A 12386-nucleotide genomic window follows, 5' to 3' on the forward strand; every position below is an offset into this window, starting at 1 on the left:
GTTTTGAATCAATATTTTTTAATTCTCTTTCGTGTCGATTGCTGATTGAATTGGAGCCAGAAATGACTCAAAACGAAATAAGTAAATTACCAACAGATATTCAGGCTGAGGCGACAAACGCCATATCCAAACTACTTCCATTTAAATCCCGAATAACTTATGAAAAGGAATACAAAAATTTTTAAAAATGGAAGCAATTAAAAAACGTGCGAGAAGAAATAAAGTTTTTAACCTCTCCTGACTGTTAAAGTATCATTTAATCTACCTTTGCGGTTAAAGTACTATTTAATCTACTATTTTTGATAGATATAAGGAAATTTTAATAGTTGCTATGGAAAAAAAATAAATAAATAAAATAAGCCACTTATTATTACCCTCATTTCTTGCCCAATAGCTTCGACTGTCGACTCCAAAGCTCTTGTCCCTCTGGTGTGTTCGTCTTCAACGGCTTTGACAGTTTTCAAAAGTGAGGTTACGTTTGTCACCATAATCTGCAAGAAAATAATAAAAAATATAAAAAATTATCAAAAAAATGTTTTCTAGACATTCTCATGCTTTTAGATGTAACACTCACAGGAAATCTGAAAAAATGTAGGTTAGCAAAAATTAAAAATAAACAAAAAAGAATAAAAAACGACAAAAAGAAAACGAATCAATCACATCTAACCAGCTAATACATACCATTAAAATATTTTGGGAGATTTTTTAAGTTTTATTATTAAGAAAAATAAAACAAATTGACTGTCACACGGCTAATATAATTGAACAAACAAAAGAACAAAACTTTCCGTATAATTTTATAAATACATAATAAAAATAACAGATAGAAAAATATAAATATAAATAAGACTAGAGAAAGAAAATACTTTGGTTCTAACATAATGTTCTTTGAGTTTTTTTTATTTTTTATTTTTTGGGTGTAAATAATTATAACTAACAACCAAACAATCAAACCAAACCACACAAATTTTGTTATTTACTGTAATAGATCACTTATTTTTACTCTGTAAATATAGGAAACTATGCTATTCAAAGCACACATAGAACACAGGCAACACTAGATAAAAATCAGTACATTTTAAATTTAAATACTCTTATCAAAGTTATATTTTAGAAGTGACATTCCGTTATAACCGCAAATAAATCTAAGCAGGCTGTGACATCTCGTTTTGGTTTGAACTTCACTCTAGTTTAGTACCTATAATAATTATTATTATTTACTAGTAAAAACTTCTTCCAATATTTTTTACGTTTTTTTTAGTCTATTTTCAAAGATTCTTTTTAAGATTCATAGTAATCTCATTGTAATTCCAGTTCAGACACAATGTATTCCTAGATTCAAACAGTTTGCATAAAATCAATATTGAATTAAAAAATAAAACTCAAATTTAAGCAACTTCTAGACATCAATCATAAAGACAGAGAAAATTCAAAATTCTATTAGTGTTATGTATGAACTATTTTCTATAATATTTTTATATAAAAAAACTACGGCTTCACAACCTACTTAAATATATTATTTGCGATCATACGATACGATAGATGCGATTAATTATAATTTAAGAAGCGGAAACGATACAATGCGCAATATCAGTAGGCATATTCTCGACATCAGTCAATCCTTCAGAGTTGACGTTCTCTTTGCTGTCGCTTAGCAAGCGCAGAAGCTCCTCCTCCTGGTCGGAGATCCACCAATCGGTGTCCGAGTCGAAGACCTAGTCAACCAATCAAAACACGTATTAGATTACCAGCGCCACCACGAAAGAACTAACGTTTAGCGGGAAATTCAAAAAATTAGAAGAGAAAAAGATAGGTTAGAATGAACGTATATTTGAAATAAGGTTGCATTTTTGATTATTAGGTAATAAATACATGTTTTGATTGGTTTTTGGCTTGTTTGTTTATTTATTTATTCTTTTGTAGCGATTAATGATGCAAATTCGGATTTTTGTACGTGAAAGTAACAAATTAGTGCAATCTTGGGGATTATATTTTCTTAATAAAATAAGAGTTAGAAGCCAGATGATTGCATGATGATTTATATATATTTTTTGGTGATGATCAGTTGAGAATAGCCTAAATGCAGAGTACTTAAATAAAAAATTTGAAGTTTTAAACTTTCTGAGCAGTTATTATCAGAAACACAGTCATATTGTACATCTGTTTAAATTATGATTCGTATTTTTAGTGTATCATTATTACATAATAATTCATCTAATTATTTTAGAATGTTTTGTTGTAACTGCGATTGTACAACGTTATGGGATCGGTTCTTATTGGTTTAAAAAATTTCAAGTACGTTCCGATTTTATTAATTTCAAGTAGGTTCGTTAGACCTTTATTAATTTTGGTTGTGTTTTAATTTATAATTTTAGGCGCACATACAGTTATAGCAACAAACTGATTTGAATAGCATTTGACTGCGCAGTCGAATTTTAATTTTGACAATATTCGATATCTGTCAATAGGATCATAACCACAAAACAGAAATGACAGTTACTAGGAAAATGTGCAGTTATTTACAAGATGTCGTAATGACAACTACAATCTGTTTCATCCTATTTTCACGCGAAAGAAAGAGTACAACAGTTCTACAGACTGTATCTGTCTTTTTAATTGAAAAGAATTTAAATTTTCTTAAAATTTACACTCATATAAAATTTTATAAATAATCAGAATTTTTTTAACTAATTTCATATCAAAATACTGTTCCAAAAGTAACTATAATAAGGGCATTTATATTAAATCATAAGCTATAGAGAAGTGCTGGTATAAAAACGATAAATCACAAGACTTATTCAACCAATCAAAACATGTACAGAACAAATAAACATAACCTAACTTTTAAAAAAAAACTTAGCAGGAACTTGGGACAACTAAGAGAAAGAGACAGAATAAAATGTTAGACGAAGGTGGACTTCAAATAAAGTTTATAATTAATTTCAGACATGTTTTGATTGGTTTTTGGGTTATATTTTTGTGCAAATTTAGCTTTTTTTCGGGTTGTATTTAGTGTTGAGTTCAAGCTGCGGTGATTGTTGTTGATTAGGACGATATATGTGACTTATTAGGAATATATTATTTAAAGTCCACCCCAAAATGTTTTGTGGTTAAGTTAGTTGATGAATGACATTATCTGTTAATAAGCAGTATTTTTTTTGTTAGTCAAGTTAATCATCAGGAAAGAAAGCATTAGTTACAAGGCATGTTATTACATTAGAGAAGTTATTATAGTAAACGCCACGAATGTTTGGGAGTGATTTATCGGTCGCTACCATGTGAACTAATCTGTTCAAGGTCACATAAAACTTAATTCCAGTGCCGTGGTATTTCAAGTCATATAATAATCAATATATAATCTGTTGTAATTTGTCGTTTTAACTGTCAAAGTCTTGTCAAAACATATATTTGGTTATAAATATAAAATGGAATGCCCCATTGGTCGCACTGCAAGCACACCAATGGCCTGACGCACAAAAACGAATCAATCAAAGAAACGCGATATCGTATCGTCTTTGTCAATCACGCTAACATTTTAGAATAAGTAGGAGGAGCGCAGGGAGATGATTAGACCGGGCCTTTAAAAACCTACGTCTGCGGTAAAAATTTACGTTTTTAATGTAAAAATGATAGCGCGCGGGTCGATTCTAACTTCATCAAGCGATGAATCACTCCCAAACATTCGTGGCGTTTACTATATAAACTTTTTTTTCCTTTTCATATTTAAATTTAAATAACCTAACCTCACTCAATTCACTGATTATTTTTTTACAGTTTATAATTTAGTAAAAATCACGATAGATTTACAATTTTTATGCTACATACAGAACCAAATTGTGTGGATTCAGTGCGTTATGACATCTATTAGTCTGTGTCTATAGTTGTTCACCAGATATATTCACTGGGATGTTAAGACCACGTGATAAAAAGGCGTCAGACGTTATCGAAAAAGTGGTGTTAATTAAAGTTATTAGCTGCATTTGTTAATTATAATTTTAAAATTATTGAACTAAGAAAAAAAATAACACTAACCTTGGCGCTGTCTTTAAGATGAGCCATTGCAGGATCGTTTATAGGTTTGCCACTGGCAGCCTTAGTGGCGTGAATTAGATCACCCAGAGCACTGGCCACATCTCTAACCGCGTTGATCAGCATCACTTGTGAGTCTGGATTGTCTGAGCCCAAACTGGCAGCTCCAAATTTGACAACTTCGGCTAATTTTACTGGAAGAAAGAAATAAAAAATGCAAAAAATCATTTTTATTGCTTTTGAGAAACCACTTTCCTTTTGGCGTCAAAAGAAAAGTAGATGCGTAATAATGTAATAATATAATACAGGGTTGTTCACCACATACGACACGGAGTTTTGTAGCTAAACGATTAGATTTTTACAAATTGTAAGTTTTGGGTTCGTTGAAGGACTATTAGAGCTACAATTTAAAAATATTTTTACAAGATACAGAGTGTCCAAAATAAGTAAAAAATATCATAGTTGTATTTTTTTAAATAGAACACCCTGTATATTATTCTATTTTTGGATTCTACGATTGAAATAAAGGTAAATTTGATTAAGGTTTATCACACTTAAACCTTAGCCGTTTTTTGAAATATTTTCAATTTTAAGAAATTGCAGTAAAAATTTTAATGCTTCATTTCTCCAAGGGTATCAAAGTTTTTGATACTAAATATTTACTGAAGATTATTTATTGATCAGATATTGTGTTGCAATAATAAAAATTGTACTACCTTATACAGAGTGTCCAAAAATTTATATTAAATAATTACTAGCTTTAAACGGCCATAACGTGTTTAAGTTAAATGGAACACCCTGTATATTTTACGTGAATCATATGCACAATTTAATTGTCTATCAAATTTTATTATACCATTTTTTACCTATTTCTGCAACTTTTCGTAGAAAATGCATTTTCTTATAATTTAGACCTCATTTATCACTATACCCATGGAATATTGACATTTCAGATTTTTTTTAAGCAACATATATACACAAAATGTACAGGTGGTAAATATTGCAAGCCTATTGGTATACCAAAAAAACTATTTAAATCTTTATAAAAGAGTATATGAATTAAATATACCACCATTATTTCCGACCAAAAATTAGTTAATTACATACTTTTAAATTGTTTTAATTAATAAAGTATTCTAAATAAATGTGGATTTGGCTCAGAAATCAATATAATAATAAATTATGAAAATAAACGTCTCTGTTTTTATAAATCAGCATTCGTCAAAAAGTGAAATAAAATTTATAAGGCCGTTTTTACCACACTGTCTAATAGTCTAATACACACACAAAATTCAGTTTTTTAGTATTTGGAGCAATTATTATTAATCAACATAAACAGTCAATTAATGTAGTCTGAATACTGGGATCATATTAATTGGTCCTTTTTAACAAAAATATTTAAAGAGTTTTTAAATTTTTTTTATGAAATAAGCGAGCTATATCGACAATATTAGTATCTGTACTCTTGGAAAATTTGTTACATCTTTAAAAATAATCTAAAATGTCAATATTCCATGGGTATAGTGATAAATGAGGTCTAAATTATAAGAAAATGCATTTTCTATGAAAACTTGAAGAGATAGGTAAAAAATTGTATAATACAATTTGATAGACAATTACATTGTGCATCTGGTTCACGCAAAATATATAGGGTGTCCCATTTAAATTAAACACGCTATTGCCGTTTAATTATTTAATATACATTTTTGGACACTCTGTATAAGGTAGTAAATTTTTTATTATTGCAACACAATATCTGGCCAATAAATAATCTTCAGTAAATATTTAGTATTAAAAACTTTGATACCCTTGGAGAAATGAAGCCTTAAAATTTTTACTGCAATTTTATAAAATTGAAAATATTTCAAAAACGGTAAGGTTTAAGATATTGTATAATGAACCTTAATCAAATTTACCTTTATTTTAATCGTAGAATCTAAATATAGAATAATATACAGGGAGTTCCATTTAAAAAAATACAACTATAATATTTTTTACTTAGTTGGGACACTCTGTAACTTGTAAAAATATTTTTAAATTGTAGCTCTAATAATCCTTCAACGAACCCAAAACTTTTATTATATTGGTGGTAATTGGTGGTTTTATTATATTGGTGGTAAATTTTTATTATTGCAACACAATATCTGATCAATAAATAATCTTCATTAAATATTTAGTATTAAAAACTTTGATACCCTTGGAGAAATGAAGCCTTAAAATTTTTACTGCAATTTTATAAAATTGAAAATATTTCAAAAACGGTAAGGTTTAAGTATGATGAACCTTAATCAAATTTACCTTTATTTTAATCGTAGAATCTAAATATAGAATAATATACAGGGAGTTCCATTTAAAAAAATACAACTATAATATTTTTTACTTAGTTGGGACACTCTGCATCTTGTAAAAATATTTTTAAATTGTAGCTCTAATAATCCTTCAACGAAACCAAAACTTACAATTTGTAAAAATCTAATCGTTTAGCTACAATACTCCGTGTCGTATGTGGTGAACAACCCTGTATACAATATTCAATAATTCGTAATATCAACTCACCTATGGTTGCAACAGAGTTCTGTGCGGCCACAGCCAACTGCTCTTGAGAACTGGCAGCTCCAGCCACCAACGTTTTTGTATCCTCCACCAAGGCCTTTGCTGTTTTCAGTATATTTTCTCTATGATCAGCAAAGGACTCATTCTCGTGTTCTGGATTCAAATTTCCGGCAGTAGCGAACATTATGGTCGTTTCCAGGTCTCCGATGATACCAGATACTGTAGACGCTGCGTTGATACAAGCTTGAGTGCCTAAAAAGAAAAAAAAAACAGATAATTAAATAAAAAAAATTAAAGAGTCAATTTCAACTAATAATTAAGTATTCTGGTTTGTCTTACCTTTAGATCCGCTCTGCAATGTTGCCAACACTCTGGACACTTTTTCGGCAACGTTGCGCGAACAGTCACCAACCTCCCTGAGAATAATGTCGTCTTTGGCGATGAGACACTGCCCGCTAGCCTGAACAAGTTCCACGCAAGCACCACCAAGTTGTTGAACCACCTTCAAAGAGAGTTTGTCTTAAAACGTGTTTCATAGAAATTAATGATATTTGAGAGATTCTTTTAATTCTTTTACTTTATTTTATAAGCTCTCTTCAGATGGATGTGTAAAAATTACCTCTTTAAGTCTAATTCCCACGTCTGCGTTTGTCGCAGCTGCTGCAGCGCCAATACTGTCATTTGACAGCTGCGTGTACTTATGGGCTAGCTTGGCACTAAGGCTGGCCAACTCCTGGCTATCTGTTGCGGCTTTAGTTGCCATTTCACCTAAGAAAAGTAGAAAATATAGCCAGATACACCCTTTATTATCTTTAGTTTATATCTTAGCAATATCTAGCAAGCTATATTCTTAAACTTTGTATCAGACTTTTCAAAAAAATACTGGCTTAGGTAATTTTAATTCATTTTTATTAATAAAAAATTTCTGAATAACATAAAAATGTATCAAATAAAACTTACTGGCTATTTTGGCGATATCTTTGGCACATTCCACCATTCTTGTCTGATAGTCCACATAACCCTCACTGTCAGAAATGACCAGAGAGGCTCTGTGGTCAGACAGACGCGTCATTGCACGTGTCAAGTTGTCCACCACGCTGGACACTTTGCCCGTTTGAGTGGAGATGACCTCTAGGGATTGGACTAGTTCTTGTAGGGCTTCCTTGGTGATGTCAGCGGTTTCGTCGATATCCGGGTGGATATTGACAGACTGGAAAATTGTTTTATTGTATTTTGACTATATTTTGTCTTTGGTACAGGTTCAGGAGTCAACCATAAAGTTCATTATATTGTTTGTTTTGAGAAATACGAAAAAAAAACGATAAATAGAAAACATTTAGGGAATGTTAAATCTCCAGTTTTTTTCTAGATCACTTACTTACCTTAGGATTTCCGCCACAGTTCTTGACAGTATCCACCAACTGCCATGCGCTTTCCGTCACTGACTTTGCCTGATTCAACAGTTGTTCTTGCTGTTTAGAGTTGGTCATATTAGACGCAGCTCCTATCGTATTCTGTACCAAAGGCTCGAAATACTGGATCATTTGAGTCAAACTGTGACCAATGTTTTCAGCTTCATACTTGCCTGCTTGACGCAAGGGTTCGATGGTATCGTTCAAACTTGCCGCAGCTCTGTAAAGTAAGAAAAATCCAATGTTAATTCAAATAAGATTAAGAACTAATTGACTGTGGGTAGTACCTGTCAACTTGTTGGCTGTATATGGGCAGTGTAGTGGCTCTCCTAGGTTTAAGAGACTGAGAAACAGCGTCCATGTAGGCTGCGTCGAGTGTTTTGAGGTGATTGTTCAGGATACGTTGAGCTTGGTCGGCTTCGCTCTTTCCTGGAGCTCCCTCTCTATATATTTCAAATAAAAATTAACAAAAATAGAAAAAAGCAAAATTTGTGATATGTATAGGAAAAAAAAATTATTAAAAAAAAATTATTAAAAAAAAAATATTTAAATTATTTGGAAAAAATCGAAATAAAATAAAACTTCTACACCCTGTATTTCCGAAACTAACCATTTTAGGACATACATTTATAAGAACTTTTTTACTTATTTTTATCTGCAGAATATGCTGCCGAAGTTTCCGGAATGCAGTTCGGACCACCCTGTATAACTTACCTAATATTATCTGCCAACTGCTTAATAGTATCAGACACCTCCTTGGAAGACTTCGCAAACTGTTGCCAAGTGGAAGGATCTTTCGGCATAACAATCAAATTTTTCGCCGAAGAAATGACGAAGCATGAACTATCAATCAATCTATTTCCAGCTCCTACTATAGGCTTCTGTGCCTCCAAAGCCTGCGGAGATATTTTGGCAGGTATAGTAATAAACTCGCTTGAACTAGCATAAACACACAAATCCTCCACGGCTTCCAGCAAAGGCCTGGTAGCCTCAGCACACCTCCTCCTATTCTCAACCGAATAATTACTATCCAAAGCCTTGATTTCAGTTACTAAAGCTTGCGTAGAATTGGCAACAGCTTTGGCGCTTTGCACGAACTGTCTTTTAGCGACGGGATTGTTAGTTTTGGAGCTAGCCGTTCGGCAAGAGTTGCACAGGGCGCTGGTGTGCTTGGCTATGATTGTTGCGGCTTCTAGGACTTGTTTTTGGGGACTGGTAGGGTTGGATAAAGCCTCGCAACCGCGGGCTATGGCTTGGGAAGCTCGCGCGAATTGAGCCTGGTCTACTAGGCCTGGGCGGCCTGCTATGGAGGAACTGTCAGATACACCGACCTGAAATTCAGAATTAGAATTGTTTTTTTTTATCAATCGACTTAAAGAGACCAATAAGAAAAACATGTTTTATTTTAGGGTCCTACCCTAACAAGACTAGATACGGAAACTAGATACAATAAAGATATAATATTTTTTAGAAAAAAATTACTTCTTTAGAAAATACGTTACCAAATAAGCTGCTTGTGCTGAAGTCTCCACCAAAGAGCAAATTCCTCCACTGAAGTTCTTGATGTGTTCGGTAAATTTCTCATGTTGGGAGTTCTTGGCAGTTAGGGTGATACCAGTCATGGCTTCGCCCAGAACTTTGCTTTTCTCTATCACTTGTTCTAACGATTCGAAATACGAAAGGTCATTGATTGGTTCACTTGGTTTTTCCAACAAGTAGCGCATGGCTTGGATCTTTCTTATAGCGTTATCGCACTCGTTCTGACCAGGGGCTGCTGAAGTGCACACTATGACGAGGTGGTTGATGCTGTCAGTGACCGCTCTGAAATTAATTAAATACTTATAGAGAAATCAATACAAAAATGGGGCGTGCATGTCAACAAACGTCGAAACTATTATCAAGTTAAAATACTAGTAAATAAAAATTTCTTTGAAACTGACCATTCCTTGATAAATTCGTCACAGTCAGATAATTAATTCACAAGCTAGACACCGTCAGTAATTAGTTAATTAGTCAGAGGGTGGTTAGAGTGATCGTCAGTGAAGACAGCGCAGTCCCGAGATGTTTCTGTAAGTATTTCAGCATATTCTAATCTTGACATTTCCTAGACTTTTTTGTAATGGTTGTTTTAATATAGAGTTCCAGGAACCACCAAAACTAGGTCCCGACAATATGTAAAGAATGAAAACTCACCTTGCAGCTGTGGTTAACTGATTTTTCCCGTTAGGCAAATTCGGATCGGCAGACAAGGACTTTGCAGTGGTCAACAGCGCACTGGAAGATGTAGACACGCTCTTCAACGAATGCACCATCTCACCTCTAACCGATGGCTCGCTAGTCTGTCCGGCCATCTCCAGCGACACCTGCAGCAAGTCATGGAAGGCCGAACTAAAATCTTTCGAAGACGAGGCCAGTTGGACCGGACTGTGTACCGAATGAACCACTCCGGCACTCGCTTGGTCTAGATTAGCGGCAGCAGTAGTCAGTTCGTGTTGGAGCTCGCCGTAAGACTTGGAAGTAGGTGGAAAACGGCCTGATTCTATGGTCGAGGTCCATTCTATGATGTTGGTGATGGCAGAGTCGACGTCTTTTTGGCCGGGTAGGCAACCAACCGCGCGCTGGATGGCCGCGTTCACGTCTTTGGCCGCTCTTTGGAGGGCTGGGGTAGTGTCGACTTCGTGGAGGCTGCGTTGGGATTCTTCCAGGAGTTTTGCAGAGTGGTCCAGGACGTCTTGGCCTAGAAGCATAAGAAAATATTGCGATATTATCATTAAATTATTATTTATATTAAAAAAATATTCTCAATCTATAAATCTGTATCTAAATTCGAATTTTATTAATAGTACCTAGTGACAATATTTGAGAGTACCTATTACATATGTCTAGTTGTAATTGATAGTCTATATTTGTTATCAATTAAACTTTCAGTTACATAATCGAGGGCGCGATTTTTAAATTCATTATTGCCAACCAATGGACATATTCAGCGCCAAACTGACTAACTGGAATTTAAATTTCCCGCTGGGGATTCAGGAGGTAGCTCTGCTATAAAACAAGCCAAGTTGCCACATTTATTTATTTATTTCCTGACATTGTCACTCGTTTTGACACTTTAGTTTTGTATATTACGAGTTTTTAAGCTTAAAAAGGTTTACTAGCAGACATTGCAGTCGTACAAGATAACTTAATAGCAGTAAAAAACTCATCGCAACTTTATTAGAATATTTTGAACGGGAAAGCGGTAGTAATGGCCCTTAAGTGGTGTTAGGAAGGTGAGTTTTGTTGATGTAAATAATAACTGTTTATATATTTATAATTAATTTATTTTTGTTTCCTAAAATACTTTGATTAAAAGAAAATAAGTAAAAGACGGCAACGCTGTGCAAGTCAAGCTAAATCACGCGACTAAAAGTTTATTTGATACGAACTTTATTATTATAGCACCTAGTGACAATATTTTAAAGTACCTGTACACGTGTCTAGTTGTAACTGATAGTCCATGAATAAAGACAGTCGTTGACAGAGTTTAACCTAACCGTGTGATATTTTATTGTTATCCTGGTATGTATCTTTTTATTTTTTTATAATATCTTGATAAATTATTGACTAGATCTTGTGTGAAGAATCTGTATAGTAAATATTAAGACTATACCTGCATGGATTATCTTTCTCTGCAAGTCAGGGTTGTCATTTGTCGCCGCAATACACCTCACAGCTCCAGTGAAATTCCTAAGGCTGTGCACTGTATCTCTTGCAGCCTGAGTGTTATACATTTCATTTCCTTGAGCCGTTGCACTGAGCAGTTGCGCAACCTATAAAATACAAAATTTAAATAAATATGTTGATATAAAATAAAGAAAAAATTATCTTACGCCTTGGTTGACTAATTTTCCGCTGGCGATCAACTGTTGAGCGCCCTTTTCTGTTGAATCACCCGGCAATGGACGCAACCTGTGAGCTTCAACCGCTCGTTCGAACTCACGAAGTTCTTCTTGCAAGCCTTCTAATAATTGTGCTGCTCCATCCATACCAAGTCCTGTATAAGATTACCATTAATTTTTTTGTTTATTACCAGAGAAGATGGCGATGCATACAGTGGACATATTAGAAAATTCAAATTTAATGTCAGAAAAACGTCACTAATGTACTGTCAAAAGATGTCACTGAATTATACTTTACCTTGACAGGCCGGTTTAGCTCTACTTAAAGCGTTTCTCAGATCATTCAGATCAGAGTTGAGTTGATGACTGGTGATTGACAGTTGTTCTGTGATCGATTGTTCAGTGATGGTTGGCAACACTGACCGAGATGTTTGGATAAATTGAGTGGCAGGCTGTAAATAAGAAATAAATGAATTCCAACAAATATAGTACTTAATTATATATTTAAAAA

At 33.5% G+C, this 12386-nt stretch overlaps 1 protein-coding gene across 5 annotated transcripts in view; it reads right to left on the reverse strand.

The window, feature by feature from the left end:
• Positions 1-12386, reverse strand: part of LOC115884896 (talin-2) — a 76363-nt gene that overhangs the window by 12302 nt on the left and 51675 nt on the right. For all 5 annotated transcript variants that reach the window (XM_030903612.1, XM_030903613.1, XM_030903614.1 and 2 more), the window contains exons 15-28: positions 12174-12327; positions 11867-12030; positions 11647-11806; positions 10188-10731; positions 9497-9815; positions 8709-9325; positions 8282-8437; positions 7965-8214; positions 7543-7792; positions 7202-7350; positions 6922-7084; positions 6586-6834; positions 4033-4223; positions 375-491 (exon numbers count right to left, since the gene is read on the reverse strand). In XM_030903612.1, the coding sequence (XP_030759472.1) occupies positions 375-491; positions 4033-4223; positions 6586-6834; positions 6922-7084; positions 7202-7350; positions 7543-7792; positions 7965-8214; positions 8282-8437; positions 8709-9325; positions 9497-9815; positions 10188-10731; positions 11647-11806; positions 11867-12030; positions 12174-12327 (3483 nt within the window). The remainder of the gene's footprint in view (positions 1-374; positions 492-4032; positions 4224-6585; positions 6835-6921; positions 7085-7201; positions 7351-7542; positions 7793-7964; positions 8215-8281; positions 8438-8708; positions 9326-9496; positions 9816-10187; positions 10732-11646; positions 11807-11866; positions 12031-12173; positions 12328-12386) is intronic.

This window comes from Sitophilus oryzae, unplaced genomic scaffold (genome assembly GCF_002938485.1).
Source record: "Sitophilus oryzae breed Bouriz unplaced genomic scaffold, Soryzae_2.0 scaffold_358_pilon_pilon, whole genome shotgun sequence".
Classification (NCBI taxonomy): domain Eukaryota; kingdom Metazoa; phylum Arthropoda; class Insecta; order Coleoptera; family Curculionidae; genus Sitophilus; species Sitophilus oryzae.